This window comes from Pomacea canaliculata, linkage group LG12 (genome assembly GCF_003073045.1).
Source record: "Pomacea canaliculata isolate SZHN2017 linkage group LG12, ASM307304v1, whole genome shotgun sequence".
NCBI classification, from domain to species: Eukaryota; Metazoa; Mollusca; class Gastropoda; order Architaenioglossa; family Ampullariidae; genus Pomacea; species Pomacea canaliculata.
The window spans coordinates 5,589,822-5,606,789 of NC_037601.1; the positions used below are offsets into that span (position 1 = coordinate 5,589,822).

At 37.9% G+C, this 16,968-nt stretch overlaps 1 protein-coding gene across 11 annotated transcripts in view; it reads right to left on the minus strand.

The window, feature by feature from the left end:
• LOC112576655 (hydrocephalus-inducing protein-like) overlaps positions 1-16,968 on the minus strand; it is an 87,950-nt gene that overhangs the window by 11,348 nt on the left and 59,634 nt on the right. For 9 of the 11 annotated variants that reach the window (XM_025259265.1, XM_025259275.1, XM_025259273.1 and 6 more), the window contains 16 exons: positions 16,597-16,764; positions 16,196-16,273; positions 12,593-12,728; positions 11,675-11,845; positions 11,206-11,313; positions 10,025-10,180; positions 8,866-9,099; positions 7,932-8,019; positions 7,289-7,558; positions 6,353-6,495; positions 5,894-6,102; positions 4,576-4,794; positions 3,765-4,034; positions 3,009-3,230; positions 1,728-1,866; positions 1,033-1,198 (listed from right to left, as the gene is read on the minus strand). In XM_025259265.1, coding sequence (XP_025115050.1) covers positions 1,033-1,198; positions 1,728-1,866; positions 3,009-3,230; positions 3,765-4,034; positions 4,576-4,794; positions 5,894-6,102; positions 6,353-6,495; positions 7,289-7,558; positions 7,932-8,019; positions 8,866-9,099; positions 10,025-10,180; positions 11,206-11,313; positions 11,675-11,845; positions 12,593-12,728; positions 16,196-16,273; positions 16,597-16,764 — 2,777 coding nt within the window. Of the gene's footprint in view, positions 1-1,032; positions 1,199-1,727; positions 1,867-3,008; positions 3,231-3,764; positions 4,035-4,575; positions 4,795-5,893; positions 6,103-6,352; positions 6,496-7,288; positions 7,559-7,931; positions 8,020-8,865; positions 9,100-10,024; positions 10,181-11,205; positions 11,314-11,674; positions 11,846-12,592; positions 12,729-15,024; positions 15,058-16,195; positions 16,274-16,596; positions 16,765-16,968 lie in introns of all 11 variants that reach the window. The other 2 variants (XM_025259271.1, XM_025259272.1) reach the window with 2 other exon arrangements.

Consider the following 16,968-nt stretch of genomic DNA (forward strand, 5'->3'; position numbering starts at 1 on the left):
AGCCTTTGAGAATTCTCTAGAACTGTGCCTGACTATTGTACTGTGAAGTAACATCTCTCGCTCACCCACACACATGTATGCACGCACAGATACAAGCATGCAGACAAATACAAGCAGGCAGGAACATGCATGCACACACATGCATGCAGTCATTATCACATGTGTATACACAGAAACTCATATAAAACACAATAAACTATAGGTCCTTATTTAGAAACTCTGATGCAAGTAGTGAAAACTGTGAGAAGAGGTGAATTACCATAAACAAAATCCAGATCTAAGCGCAAGGCTTACCAATTAGAAACAACCTTAGATTCTTAGGAAAATTCTTTTTACCTGCGACATGTATAAAAAGTCTCAGCAATGTACTTTTAACCATATTTTAACAAAGGAATGCTAAGTAGGTTTGCTTACAAACATTTTATGATGGTTGTAAAAGATGCATTTGTTCTCTGTAGGATAAAAGTTGGATGGAGAATGATATCTGAGAAACAAGCTTAACTGTATAAAAATTTAAGTTTGCTATAAAACAGTTATAATAATCAAGGTTTTGCTGCTTCATTCTAGACTCCTTCCATGTCCTCAATAACTCTTCAATGTCTAAGGGCTGACAGGACTTGTCAAAACATAAAATGTCTATAGTCTGAGGCAGCAATCCCTGGGTTACACAAGCCATTAGACTTCATAGTGTATTGTGCAGCATGTAACATGATACTAAATACACAAAATGAACAAGCTTGAAACTGTTTTCACATCAGAGACAAGAAAATAGGTCTATGAATTCAAATGTTTTGAATTGGATGGATGACCATTCGTTTGTCTGCACACACATGAATCATTATAACAATGAATAGACGTCTGAGGCTGGTTTGTCATTTTGGACATTCTGTTTGTGCATGTAATTCTTTGTTGTCTTCCACTTTTCCAAAAACAACCTGGTTTACTTCCCAATTCTTAGAAAGTTCCAAAGAATTAAAAATAACATGCTCTCTTGACACCAAACAAAAATAAACACAGCTACATCTGACTTACCAATCAGTAAAGCTTTGAAACTCAAATGCGAGCGGTCCAAGATGACGTTAGGCTCACGTGTGTGACCCACAAGCAGGAAGGGCACAGTGATGTTTTGCTCCGGAATGACAAAGCACCAAAGGGACTCAACAATATCCAGTGTGTTTGACACAAACTCAAATCCAACCTGCAGCAATTCAATTTTGATAAAGACTAAGCGCATCACTCAGAAAACAATGGGCAATGATGCCTTATCTAGCTATTTCTAGACTCCAAGGTCACATGTCACTTCTTCTTCAACAACAGATACACTAAAGCTTATAGCATAAAGTATATATATGCACACACACACAAATGCAAGCATACGGTCGCTCCAAATAAACTATATATTGTCTACACCTGTCAAGAAGAGTTACAGTTCAGAAACTGTGATCAGACTGTGCTCTCAATTTTGATGAAAGCATGTCAAACAATATTTGCCAATTATTTTCAGACTCATTCTGTATGACACTGTATGACAGTAAATAACTTATAACTATAAATATTTGTTTAGTCATTATTAAAAATCTAGACAAATCTAATTAAAAATTTGACCTGCAAAGATATAAGGGCAATGTGGAGATCTGAACATCCCATGACTTAATAATCACCATGGTTGTCAACATCTATCAGCATATCCTTTCTCTTTTTATGGCCATACAGAGATAAACCCTGACCTTTGATTTTCGGCCACTGCAAATTTCACCACGTGGGGTGAGGCACCTGAAGCAAGGTGAGGCTTTATTATCTGTCTCATCCTCACACAACCACTCAAAGTTGTATTTGCTGCTGGTAGGGTTGACAATACAGAACTCTCTGTTGGAGTAAAGTATGAAAAAGTAATCCATTATTTTTTTCAGAAAAAGCGACATGTCATAAAAAGCAGTCAGAACTGCTCTAATGATAACTGATCCTTACAGTCTGATAAGAAAATGAGAAGCAAATTTTTAAAGACTATTAGAATGTCAAATCCTTCTCTGCCTTCTATAACCCCCACAATCTCTCTCTTTCCCTCTGGAATATCATTCTAAAACAAAACAGGGTCTGGTTTATTGATCAATACGTTCTTCCATGCTACCATATACAGTGGAACCTCGGTTAGCGAACGCCTCGGATAGCGAATATTTCGGTTAGCGAACAAAAATTTCGCTAAAAGTTTGTCTCGGATAACGAACAAAATTTCGGATAACAAACAGCCACGTGAACCACACGTGACCGACCAGCATGTCATCATTCGCGCTCAAGACACAGTTACGATCAGTCGTTCCTTATCTATGCGCATCCTTCTTATTTAGTGATTGTTGTGCTTTATTTTAATAAGATAATCCTCAATAATGGCTCCAAAGAAGATTAAGAGCAATTAATAGTAGTGAGGTAATGACAAGGAAGCGGCCAACAATTGAATTGAAACAGGAAATGATTTCAAAGTATGAAAGGTCTGTTGGATATGTGATGTCGTATTACCCAAGAGTTTTACAAAAAAGGCAGAAGGAACAGACACTGGACAAGTTTTTTTCCTTTAACCTCAAAGCGACAGAAAAAGGAAGTCACCACCGATTTTATAATGTCACGTGTGCTCATGGAGTGGGGAGGGATCAAAGCAGTAATTCCACCCTTCCTTCCCACACCTGCTTCCAACCACGCCGTCAAAACGGCAAGTTTTCTGATGTTTAAATGCTTTCGTTAATGTTTAACTCCATTTATATTGCATTATAACTGTTCTCACTAAAACATACCTATATAGCCTGTAACTTTCAAATACCGAGTCAACAGGGGCTGGGAACCAATTAAATCTATTTCCTTTATTTCTTATGGAAAAAATTGTTTCGGATAACGAACATTTCGGATAACGAACAGCTTTCCAGAACGGATTAAGTTCGTTAACCGAGGTTCCACTGTATATATATAGCCTTTACATTTTACAGATAAACTTTCTTTTCCTTCTCTTCTTCACTCACTTTACACTATGTAGTCCAATGCCAACAACCTCAAACTCAATGACTCTTGTATTGGGGTCAAGGGATATGCGTGGAGCTATCCCACTGTCTAGAAGACTTAGGTCTCGACGAGCCCCTGACAGGTAATCTGAGTCAATAAGCTCGAAGTGGCAAAAAGGCATCATGCTCCGCCCCTTCACACCAATCACAGGCCCCTGAATGTTGTTCTCAAGGTTTGGGATGCTGCACAAATAAAAAGGCGAGATGATGAAAATGAAGCTTTATTCTGGAACTGATGATGCTAGTAGACTGGAGAAAATGTTCACTACTTAAATCACAAACAACAATTAAGGATATTAGCATTCACAGACCCAGTCAAAAAACTACTGGTGGAATCTAACCTCATGAGCAGACTTTGTGCAAAGTACTGAAGACAATGTTGTCTTGCAGACACACACACACAGTGTTTAGATAACTACATAAAAATCAAGGCCAAGTGCTCACCCTAAAAATATTCCTTAACTATATATAAATTTTTCAGCTCACCTACAAAATTCTAGACAACCATGTTGTAGGGTAAACACATCTCCCTCTTTTTACCTCTAACACAACAACCCCACCACTACACTAGATATCTCTAACTTGCCTATCTAGTCCCTCAGTTCTCCTCTCCCACCTCTCACACACACATTGCAGTGGGAAAGGATAAGGCACATGACCCAATGCACCTCCTGTTTGTTTTCAATATGGTTGTTCTCTTAAGTCTAAGCATATTACCTGCAAATTAGTCGCCCTTCATACTCATTCACATCAAGTGGAGAGAACTTGATAATGCACGATGCCTTTTTGCCAGCTGGGATGGTTCCAAACTGAGGATCAATGGAGAAGGGTAGGTCTGAAGAGCCCATCATGTCTGCTCTAGACTCGGACCTGTCACCCTCAGATATGAAGGTTACCGACCTCTGTAAACTTTGGAATGTGGAGTTTTCCATCACAATCTGCCAGGAGTAATCCATGGCCACCTCACCAACATTGTTCAGCAGTACTCTGCAGGGAAAAAATAAGATTTGAAAGAAAGTACTGAACCCATGGGCTGTACAATAAAGTAGTTGCTTATTTATAAGCAGAGACTAGCATCTCAAACTATAATGACTAAAACTGTGTTAAAAAAAGTTTGTTTTGCAACGAAGGATACGTGCCTACATATAAAGCACTGAATGTCAGGTGATGTGGATCTGAATCTAACACAAATATGATTCATGGATTAAGGGCTTCTTTGCCTTGATGGTGCAAAGAAAATAATCAAAAGTCCGAAAGAGTGTTGCGATGTTATTGGATAGCTAGGACTTCATGGATGGTGTACAGATGGAACCAGATTTCTTTTGGAAAAGTCTTAGAATTTATAATGTAAAAATTGGTAATATTAATCATTCACAGGTAGCATATCTACTGTTATAAGCTACCTGGAATATTTTACATGCATTGTGCCAACTACTTCACAATACTCACACAGTCAGTGACAAGCAACTTATGCATCTAGCTTCTAGCAAGTAAAGCAGGAAAGTGAAAGAAATCAGGGTCAACATACTCATACATGCGAGTCTGAAACATGAGGGTGTTGCGGAAACACACAGACTCGCAATCGCAGGTGTATTTGCTGTAGTCACACACTACGGACACGAGAAGCTCCACATTTCGAGCAGACTCCACCACCTCTGTGCATGCTGGTTCTGGCTCTGTTTCAACAACCTTCTTCTTCAATCCTCTCCCGGTCTGAAGGGTGGCTGAAGGAAATTTGTTAACTGTGCTGCATAACATAATAAAACACAATCTTAACTGACAGAGTGAACATGTAATAAAGTTGTATTATATTGTACCACTCGCTGATTTTACATCTTGTGCTTCTAAAATTGTTTTCAATTTTCCATGAATTTCAAACAGTGACAGGGAGATATGTATAGGCACACTGAACAACATTAGGATGAGGTACAAGAGTAGAACATGAAGGTATGAAAGATACTGTAAACAGTGTAAGATGGTGTTGTTACATGATGGTTAACAAGGCAGTTAAGAATAGTAATTCAGGGATGGTACTTTGTGAACAGATACTTTTTCAGAGAGCGTTTGAATGTTGCCTTGGAGTCCAAGTGGCGAATGTGATGTGGAAGAGAGTTCCAATGCTTAGCAGAAGAGAGGGAGGATGTTCGTTGTCCGTATGTGACTGTCTTTGTGGGAGGGAGGGATAGAATGCTCGAGTCTGACAAAGAGTGAAGGTTTCGGGCAGTCTACCACTAATGGGGTGGGAACTGGGTCCAGTGGACAAGTTGTGGGTTTTAAGTGGAGTATGATAATCCTAAGCTAGCTTTCCGAGACTGGTTGAAAGAAAACAAAGGAGTACTGTGGCCTTGCCAGATCCTCGACATGGAGTGTGTGTGTGTGTGCGTGTGAAATAGAGAGCAAAGGAGAAAGAGAGGAAAATGAGAGATAAAAAGACAGACTGTGACTTTCTTAGGTGTAACCTACCTACGGTGTAGCTTATGCACCTTTTTTGTGTGTTGATACATGAGTATTTATATGAAGTACTTTGAGCTAGCCTTTAAAGACAAGAAAAAGGTGTTAATAAACTTTTATTATTATTACGACTATTACTACTGTTATTATTATTAAATATATTTCGCAAAAATTCAAATAAGACTGATCAATATTTTGCCACTACCACTGGATACAAATCACCGAAGTGGCATCACATGATATTCTTTGGTTCCAGTGCTTTTATATACAATGATTGATGCACTCCACCATGTGCATATGTGAGAGAAGGTGGGCAGGTGATTCATGCCTTGACAACCTCAAGGGAAAAGATATTCTGGTTTACTGCTTAATGTTCATTCATTGCTTTGCCTTACTTGTCAGGAACTTGGGATGAGACAGGTGGTATGTCCACCCATTTGACAGTCCTGATGCGGTCATCCCAGTCAGAGACCTGTTCTGCTGGCTTTTCAAACGTGATTTTCACTACTCTTGCTGCTACCACTTCTTCCACCATAGTCTTTGGGGTGTTGGTGCAGAAAGTCACTGACACATCTTTGCTGCAGCCAGCATGAAGATGACCCACCTAGAAAACAGAGTTGGCTGAAGGGTTGACAAAATAAAAATCTTCATGATGCCTGTGTTGTTTACCACTTTCTGCACATGGTGATTTTTGTATGTGTGTATTTTAAGAACTAAAGGGGGAATATTCACCCAGATTTTGAGCAACAGTGTCTGGTTTAAGCTTTACCCTGTCATTAGAAAAAAAATTGTATTCCATTAAATCTTTAACTGTGCAAGGCATTTTTATTTACAAGGAGATTCTTCTTCTTTACCTGTGGACAGAAGCGCAGATGTGGGTGATCTGGCCAGGAGAAGCGAATGCAGTCAGTCTTGGAATGATTAGTCATGGTCAGTGACAGGGTACGTGGCTCATTGATGTAACAGTTCCCAAATACCATTAGGTTGGGTCTCGCAGCTGTTGAAAAAAAAACCAAACTTTAGCTTGATGATGATGATTGATTATTGATGATGATGATGATGGAAGTTATAGAGTGCATGTTGGCAGAGTGTGTGAACGTGAGCTCAAAGAACTGTACATGAATCACTATAAAGAAATCCACAGTCACCTCCAGCATTAGCAAATGGATAACATCATGACAAACATGAAAAAACTGCTTGGATGAAGATGAAGAATTGAGGAGTGTGTGAAATAGTACGCTAGAATACTACTAGGAACACAAATCAGCTCATGGATGACACTGTGAAATAAGGTGCATGAATGAAGTACTCAGGAGTAAACAGAAAAGTATTTGATGATGCAAGACAATTCTGAAAGAGATGAGTTTTGAAGCAGGATTTGAAGACTCCTTCCACAATAAGAGACAAACATTAGCTTCTCCAACAATGAGTAACAAACTTTGGTACCTTGCACAGTAAGAAGAAACCAAATTTAGCTTCGTTCTTGGAAAGAAAGAAACTTGAATTTTATTCTAGATTGACACTTCACAAATGCATCTGACCACACAGCTTAGCATGTCTTGGTTAAATACAAATCTGACAAAGATGACATGCCTCATTGCTCTTAACTTCATTCAAGTTATGCTAGCTAAATAAATTATCTACATGTAATAAGCTTTGGTTAAATCAACATTCACAAAACAATGCTGGCTTTGATTGTCAGAGTACTAGTACCCTAATAAATTCATCAGACAGCAATATAAAGCAATATAAAGAAGTAAAATTTGTCCATTCTGTCATTGATTTCCCACCTGCGACATTAACATCAGCCATATTTCCCTCTAGGTCTTCGGGTAGGGTGTTTTCCTTGAAGACACTCGTGATGTTGTCCAGTGTTATATCATCCTGGTATCCCTCTCCAACCAGCTGAACCACAGAGTCTTCATACTGGTTATCCACCACTGACATTCGTATGTGAGCCACAGAACGTTGTGCCTGTGTTGGTCGGAATGTGACGGTGAAGGTAGCCACCTCCTGCATGTTGATGGATATGGAAACAGTGTGTGGCCTCCTATGTAGATCTGTTGACAAGTTGCTGAGATTACTTTCATGTCTTTGAAAATATAACTAGACATTTACTAGGCCTACTCTGCCTTTTTCCACACAAGGATTTTTTTAACAGTAGAAAGGCTGTTCACATGTGTTACAAAAAAAATTGATGAAAAATCTTAGTTTAGCAAAAAGAAGTTAAGCCATTGAAGTGTGACTTCTTCCTCTAAAGTGACTGAATGTATAGCAACAGGAAAAGTTGTTCTAGTTGTTTCATTCTGTTAATGAACTTCGTCCTTTTCACACCTGGATAAAACAGCAGGTAACAAGTGCTACTACTACCCTTCACCACAATCACCTCCTTCAACAACAGTGCCAGTGCTTGCAGCATCAACACACACTTACCATCAATCATGTCACCAGCCACATTCTGAGTGTTACTAGTCGATTGCAAGACAAAAACACCATCAGGATCAAGCAGATCAATGTTCACCTGGTCAACACAGCATGGTGATTTTAGAGACAGCAGTTAGCTTGCACAATCCTTAGACACATAGCATTAAAAAACTTGAGTACTGGGTTTACCATCCCCTACCCCAAACCACCACAAAGCTGTTTGCATATGTAATGCAGAAGAATTCAGATATATCAGAGGTATCAGTGAACGAACAGTAAGGATGGAGAGTGTTATAAATCTGCAGGGGAAGAAGAGCAGGCGGACACAATCACAACTACTGACAACAATGTCAATTGGTGTAAAGAGCAATGCTTGCAGAACAGATGTGTTTTTAGTGGATATGGAAGGGAAGAGAGTTACAGCACAGTAACTTAAAATCTGGTGACCACATGTAGTTTATATAAAATTCTGAAAATAAGCATGCTGTAGTTTGCATATAGCATAGTTAGGAAAAAATCTCTTTGCCTGAAATGCATAAAGGTTTGTTTGATTCATCATAGCTTTTTGAGTGTCTTGATCTATAAAGAGTGGTACAGTCAACTCTTGGAGGTGTTGAACAGGTCTTGTAAAGCTAGTGAGGCAATGAACTTAAGTGCTAGTGGAAAGGATGAAGATTTTTGCACAACTTGCTGTCAAACTTAACAAGATTTGGAAAATCTAGACACTTCTGTTAACTATCATCTTGTATAGAAAAAGGGATAGAACTCCATTCTGAAATGCATTTCTGCCCATTTGCATTGATCATTTGCATATAAAGCAAATTTAAAATATACTGTGTATCACTTACAACTGCAGCATACCATGATGGTATGCATATGAAAAATGTTGCCAATGTATACCAATTAATGTTGCTAAATGTGAAATGTTCAGAGAGAGAAATACCTTGCAAGGAAGTGTGCCTTCATTCAACAACTCAAATGGAAGGATTTGGGTTCTGCCGACAAGGATCTTTTTGAACAGAAGCAAAGGTTGCCCATGCTTGCTACGAATCATTGGTTTCACTACTGTCACACGTGGGAGGTTGCCTTCTCCAGCAATCTCAAAAGTCAAAGGCTTGCCACGAGGTTGGTTTGGAGTTATGCCTTCAATGGCAGCTTCAAAGACAGCAAAGTAGGACTGCACAAACAAGCATCAGATTCTTATGTACAGAATAATAAAACAGTTTCAGATGAACATTCTCACAACACTTTTTTCCCATTTTCTTTTCCAAACTTTACTTCTGCTCTTGAACAATATACCATTTCCATAACTCGATCTAATAATCACATAATAACTTTAACAGCACAGACAAATCGCAGTCCTAATGCTCTGCTGAGTATTGTAGGTTGGCTACAGTCCACCCCTTTCTCAGTATGCCTCATGCACATATTTGCTGGACTGGGCAAGTAGGTCAGTGAACCAGAAAATGAAAGTTTTAGAGAATTATGCATGTGTGTGATATCTTTACCCAGCTCTCTTTTTGGTCAAATGTTTGACCTCTTTTCTCTTGAATTTTCTAAATAGAACAAATGAAAATGGTATGAAAATGTGGATGGACAAATTAGCAGCAAATTATGCTTCAATAATTGCCAAGGTTACTCATCCCCAACAGTTGGCACCTACTCTGTGCAGACCAACCTCAAACTCATAGGGCACTATTTCCATCTTTTGGAATTTATGTGTGAGTAATACCTCAATACTACAGTGATGATATCAAAGCTTCATTGCATGACTGTTGCAACTGTCTTCAAGTAGTGTGAAAAACTGCATTTTTGAACCTCTAGCAGTGAGTTCACGTCCATAAACAATTTTATCTTACAGCTTAGGCTGTGGATTGCATGAACTTCAGCTGTTTGTATCTGCTGATTCAAGACCTGAACTCATACTGTATCTGTTATCATTTTGAGTACTATATTTGGTCCATCAACAAAATTTAGAAGTCTTTAGCTGTCAGGGAGAATCTGTCTCTTAGTATAAGCAGTAGAAGGAAATTTCTGTTTGTCTTGTATCTTGGATAGTAAGTGTATGAGCTAAGGGAGTATTTGTGTGGTTTCTTTCTCACCTGCATGGATTGTGGAGAAAATGAAATGGTGACATAGAGGAAGCCGTGGCTGGGCATTGATGCTCTCTGGGGATCCACCTCAAAGGCTTCTTGTGTCTTGGAAGCAGTTTTCTGGGAAGACAATGGCTTCAGGGAAAACAGTAGATCACATGGCACCTGAGCACAGAATGAACATATCATTGATAGTGGGTTTTTCCAACAAGAATACATCTGCACACGGTCACAAAACCCTTCTATTTCAACCTGGTTTACTAAGGTTTGTGTAGGAAAGACAGAAATAGTTGGTTACATGCTGTAAACAGTCTAGATGAAGTAAGAAGATTTCTTATCTGTAAGAAGATACCATGCAGTGATCTAAATAGCCTCTTTCTGCTCTTTACCATAATTAAATTCCATATTAATGCTAGATCATTTATTCCTTTAAAAGCTCGTGGATTCTGTTTGAAATCTACTGATGTAACTCTGTGATGGAAGTCACCTGTCCCTGGCTAGTAAGCACACCACCACAACCTTGCTTATGGAGTAGGTCAGTGAGAAACGAGAATGGTCACACAGACCAAATCACTGACCCAACAGCTAGTAAGTCTTGCAGCAGTCAAGATTACACACCATCCAAGATCACATTGCCACAAAGGCCTACTGACTGTATGTGTGCATGTATGTGAATGTAGGCATGAATGTGCCTGCTCCCTACTGCACTCTACCAGACCTACAAACAGTTCCAAAAACCCAGATCAGATCCTGCCTCTTGGAAATATAGGTCAAGAATGGTGTGGAGCTGTCAAGTCCTAGGGTAACTGAATGAAGTATGTTCTACTTGCCAATATTGGGATAGACAAAATACACAAACTCGACTGAGTGTATGGTTACACTCTCTAGAAAGTGTCTATCCACTTTTGCTAGACTGATACAGCATCAAAATATACATAGCCAGATAACATCATGTGCAACAATTAAAGTTGATTAATACAGTTTCTCCTTTTCTGAATTCACATTCTAAACTTTATACATATGCTATATATAGGAATGATCGAATCACAAATCTCTGAAATCTTTTCCGAAACATTGGAATCTCTTACTAGGTTCTAATATTACAACAATGAACTTTTCAGCACTTTCCAGACTCCTTGCTGATAGAAACAGTTTTAGAGAGATGACCGATTATGAAATCTTTCCTTCACCTTGGTAGGGTTGTGGATTTTAAACCGTGCCTTTGCTTTGCATCCCACAATTACACTGTTGAAGATGAACCGTTTCTCCAACTCCACGTAGACTCCTCCAATGCCCTCCTGTGCCAAAGTTTAATAAAAAAACTCTTTTAAAACAAAGCTTGTGTTTGTCTTCACAACTACAATACACTCTTTGATGAGTCAATTGTGTTAAAATCTTCACTTACTCCTGACTAACTGAAATGCCAGTTTAAACTGTCAAAGAGACAGACCTGAGGTTATTTGAAAATGTTATTCTTACAACTACTTATCATTTTAGGAAGGAAACACTGCATTCAAAAACAGAATTCTACAGAGTTGCCTTCCTTGAAATCTAGTTCTTATATAACATTAGGATTGAATTAAAGATCTGAATTGTTAGCAGTTGACCAAATTTCAATTCAGAGACCAAAATGAGCAACAGTAGTTTTAATCAGCTTACATCAGTGCTGTTGTGCCAGGCATTGAGGCTTTTGCAGATACGATGTTCTTCAAAAATGCTTCCAATATCATCAGTGTTGATGGAGGGGATGCAGGCTTCAGCAATTAGCTTATATAAGATGCCACTGGGGTAAGCTTTGGGATTTCGGTCTGTGATATCAATGCTGAGCTCCTATAGCACAAAACATATACACCTGTCATAGCCAGAACTTAAATTGTCATTGCCTAAATCTCTCTCTACCATGAGGTGGTTGGTGGAACAGTGGCTTTAGGGTGTCATGAGTTTAAATCCTGACTTAGACACAACTCTAGGTGTGATACCTCCTCACAGCATTGACTCAGTTTTTTTCATTCTTCTGTGTGTGTGTGCTCATGTGCATTCTTGTGTATTGTGTCTACATGTGCATGTGCGAAGGTCCCTAAACGTGAGTACTACCATAAGTGTGTGTGTGAGTGTGAGAGAGAGAGAGAAAGAATGAGTGTAAATAAAGTGCTTTCGGCTTGCCCTAGGTGGTGAGGAAAGGTGCTATTGAAATGAAAGCATTTATTTATTAAGAATCTAAACATACATTTGCCATAGAATGAACAACTAGAATAACTACTCACTGAAAGACAGAGCATACTTATTTCAAAACTTGAAGGATATATGACAAAGCAAACAAATATATGTTGTGAAGACTTGACAAACTTGTTGGTGGAAACCAAGATATATGTTTATATATGTACATTATACTACCAACAACACTTTCATTGGTTGCATTCCACTTCTGACACATTTGAAAACTCAAAATAAGCATTTCCAAGGCCCAACTTTCACCCAAACATAGCACTACCAAGTGAGAGCTGTTCACCAAGAAACCTCAAGAAAGTTTAAAATTTCTTTCTATAAAGCACACAAATGTTTATGGCAGGTTCTCACCTCTTCAGCATGGGCTTGTGTCTCGGCCACACAGTCTACAGTGATGACCTGTTGATTGTTTGGTGTAATCATGCCAAAGGCAGGAAAGATGGTGAACATGCCAAGCATCAGTCGAGACTGACCACCTTGCTCTTGCCTGTCCAACACAGGTAAGTGTACAGATTTTGGTGTTTTCAGAGTGTGCATGTTTGATTACAGAGAAAATCTGCTTTTAAATGCCCAAGAACAGCAAATCCATAACATCATGAAACAAACAGCTCAAACATCTACTAGAACTATTTAACTGTTTTTCTGGTTCTTCAGCATCCCATAACTTTATAAATTATACATGTGTCAATGTAGTATCAATAAGCTTAAGTCATGAAGTCATTTAGCTATTTAGCTCTTTTATTAAATCTACTGGTAATGATAGCCAATGGCAACAACAGATTTTAGCTACAATCTGCTCAGTAAAGACAACAATTTTAGAACATATTTTTTAAGTCTCACAGGGACAACACAAGCAAAAAATAGGCACACAAATAAGTACATTGTACTGCCAAAATAGAAACATAACTAGTTTATTAGTGAAACTTTCAACTATGGTGTAGATAGTGGATGTGACTTTAGCTTTGTTCTGACGTATGATGTGACATGAGTATCTTGTGACCATAAGCGTGACAGAAAACAGGTATGGTGTGATGCATTGTGTGCATGGCATTTCCATAGATTAATTATATGAGATGATCATGATGTAGCTACAGATAATAGCAGTCAAGCATGATGTATTCAGAGATTATAGGAGATAAACATGATGTGTGGGAGGTGAGCATGTATCATGTGATTTAGATATGTCGCACCCACATCCAATAATGCACAAGTATGATGTGTCCACAAGCATAAAGTGACAGTGTATAGTGTCCACAAGTATAAAGTGACCATGGTGTCCACAGGTATAAAATGACATGAGTGTATGGTGTCCATGCATGTGACATAAACAGGATATGTGTGGATTTATAATAAAGCTGTATATACAGGTTTAAGGTAACCAAAGCAAACTCTTTTCCTATCAGAAAAAACAAAAATTGAAATTAAAATTAAAAACTTATACATGCAAGCCTTCATACACAAAACTTAAAGCATCACTCGAGTCCTACTTGTTACCAAAAAACTGCAAATGACTTTTTGTGAATACAACCATGCTTGAAGTGATCTAACCACCCTAAAATCTTTGTCCAAAAAAGATTTACCCTTGACCATGGCTCCGGCTATATCTTAGCTCTTGGTCTCTGTGTGACGAAGCAAGTAGACTGTTTCCTGCCCTTGAAGGGCTGAGTGTTGAATGTCTTATCTTTGATGGGCACTCTAAGGACTCTTTGATTTTCTGACTATTGTATAACTGATTTCCCATTATGGAGGAGGCTTTAAGGTCTGTGCATGATGGGCCTAAAAAAGTGTTCCTTACTTCTGAGGAATACTGGGAAACGTGTTCTGCTTTTAAAGTGCTCTGGACTGAGAGCTTTACTTGTGACTGGTTATGAATGGCAAGCCTATCTTTGGATGGGTTCAGGAGGTTGAAATTATTAACTGAGGGATGATCCAAAGCTAGTCTTGGTTTGGAAGCACTGATTACATTTATAGTGACTTTGTTGACTGGGTGTTTTGAAAATGAAGGTAGAGATGTCAAAGAATCCTCGCTGAAGAAAGCCATAGTCAAAGAAAAGAAAATATATAAAGTTGATAAACACCTTCTGCTGGTTTTTATAATACAGTCAAATCTCGCTACTATGCCACTTTTGCTCGGTCCCGGTAGGTGGCATAGTAGCGAGATTTGACTGTAGCTGTAGTACTGCAAGTCAATAGACAATTCAGAACAAGTGAAGCTGGAATAGGAAAAAGACAAAAACAAGAAAATCTTGTGTAGTTTGCATTTAAGTGTATATGTGTGCATGATATACATGTATGCATGTATGTGCTTCTATATATATGTGGGGTATGTGTGCAGTGAGGAGTGGGGGTGTATGTGTGTGTATATATATATGATGCACATATATATATTACATCTCTGTGTGTATATATATATGTGAGTGTGTCCGTGTATTTCTTGGTGCTGTGAAGATTATTTTCTGTGGATCTTGTTTGTTTTTGGGGCAGTTGCTTTGTGTGTGCATACATGCACATGTACATGAGGGTATAAATAGAAGCCAAAATAACATTGTTCATTTGTATGTATTATTGGTGCAAAAGAAAAAGAAGAAAATCAAAATAGAAAAATGAAATAATTACAATAAGAGGAAAATTGTAAAATTCAAACTAGAAAACATGGTCAAATATGCTAACTGAAAGTCAGGAAAGAGGAAAACTGAATTAACAATTTCCTCACTCTGAAGTAAAAATATTAAGAACATTTTTCTGAACTGTTTTAAATTCTGGTTTTTGTTCAAGCAAGATACCTTTTAGGTGCATTATTATTTTTTCCCAAAATCCTGGTAAAGAAGGATTATTAAAAAACATCAAATATTTAAACATTATTAACTTGAAAAGTAGCTATAAAAATTGATATGCAACTGACTCATATTTAAAGTTTAACTTCACTGATGTCGTAGAGTGTCGTATTAAATTTGGTTTCAAAAAACATTTCAGCTATACTCTAAAGTAACTCACTTATCTGAATACTATTATTTTAAATTATTTTCACAATGATATGATCATTTGTCTTAATGGTATATGTATTATGGTTAGAAATAATAAACAGCGTATTGTACTTGAATGTCTCATATACACCATCTGTATCCCACACAGAATGAGCAAGAAAGAGGAATTAAAATGCTTCTTTCATTTGAGTTTTGTCTCCAGAACTAACATGAAAGACAGGTATATAGGGAGAAAGAAAACACTTTTAGCCTCACAATTGTGTTTCTGAGAGATTTGCTGTCCCCCAGGAATGCATGAATAGGCATGTCTTTGTGTGTGTGTGCGTGTTTCAGCATGGGTTCCTGCACATGTGTATATATTTGTAATGAATACTAAGACAAGTAAACATACATTAAACATTTCTAAATATATTAAAGGAAAGATATCTACTTACAGTGCCAAAATATTAATGTAAATATGCTTATCTACTTAAGGGCCCTGATCAACAGGATGGTCTGCTGTTACTTTTCTGACACATGTCATTCTAGTGTGTCTGTGTCCATGGTTGGGTGACAGCAGTCTGAATTCCCACCAATCAGTAGTCAAAGTGATGGCCCACAATGATTTCACATGGCCTCTTAGTCACTTCTGCATCCTACGCTGCTATATCCATGTCTTCTAATTTGAGTTCTTGCCCAGACCACAATTCAAACAAAGGGCTACATACAATGTCCTAGGACTTTGAACAGATTGTGATAAACATAATATTAGTGGGATTTCTAAGAAATTTTATCATAAGGATGTCACAGGGCTAGCAAGAACCTTACACAGCACAGTCAACAGAATGCAGAGAAAATCTCTCATAAGCATTGTTATCCATGACTATTATAATTAAGAAACATAAATAACAGAACAGGTAATAGAAATTCTTCTCATTGACATGATTGAAAAAGCACATGCGATTAAGAAAAAATAAATAAAACAGCATACCTAAGAGAATCAGCTTTCTTTGGACGTGCCACTGATCTTCCTGAACTTGAGCCATCACGTTTTTCTCCCTTGACCACCCTGACGAATTAGCATACACAAATGTGCAGCCAAGGCCAGCATTTTTTTTTTTAAATAGTTCTTGAGAGACCAGGTGATATCCAAATATCACTATTAAACTTTAGAAAGTTACAGATTTCAATCTGATTTCAATTTCAAAAATCTGAAGACTTGAATTTTGAGTGATGGCCCACAAGTCTAATGGCAAATTTTGAACTGTCCAGTCGAGAGCAAACTGCATCCAAAAAAGTTAATGAAAACACAAAACATAAGTTTCAAACTTGCATAAAAAGAGAGGAACCCACAACAAATAACTTGAAAATAAGCATATTAAAAACACTCACGGACGCTGCTGACGAACATTGGTCTGAGAAACAGCTTCCTTCATATACTTTGTAATAGTGTACCGAAATTCAAACTCGCCTTTGTTTTCAATGGTAAATGTACGAGTCTTTTTGCTGTTTACCAACAAGCACCCAAAGTTCACATCACTGGATGGTTGTATGTTAAACCTGCAAAGATAAATTTAAACAGAAAAAGTTGGGTAGAGGCTAGAAGGTGCAGGTGCAAAGGGAAGATGTTAAGTGATCAGACATTTTCTATATCATATGCTTATGTTTGAATATTTGTTTCATATGACTCGAAAAACTTCTCTAGCCACATAACACAAACCATGAACTATGCAACATGAGAAATATTTTGATTCTGTTTCCAGA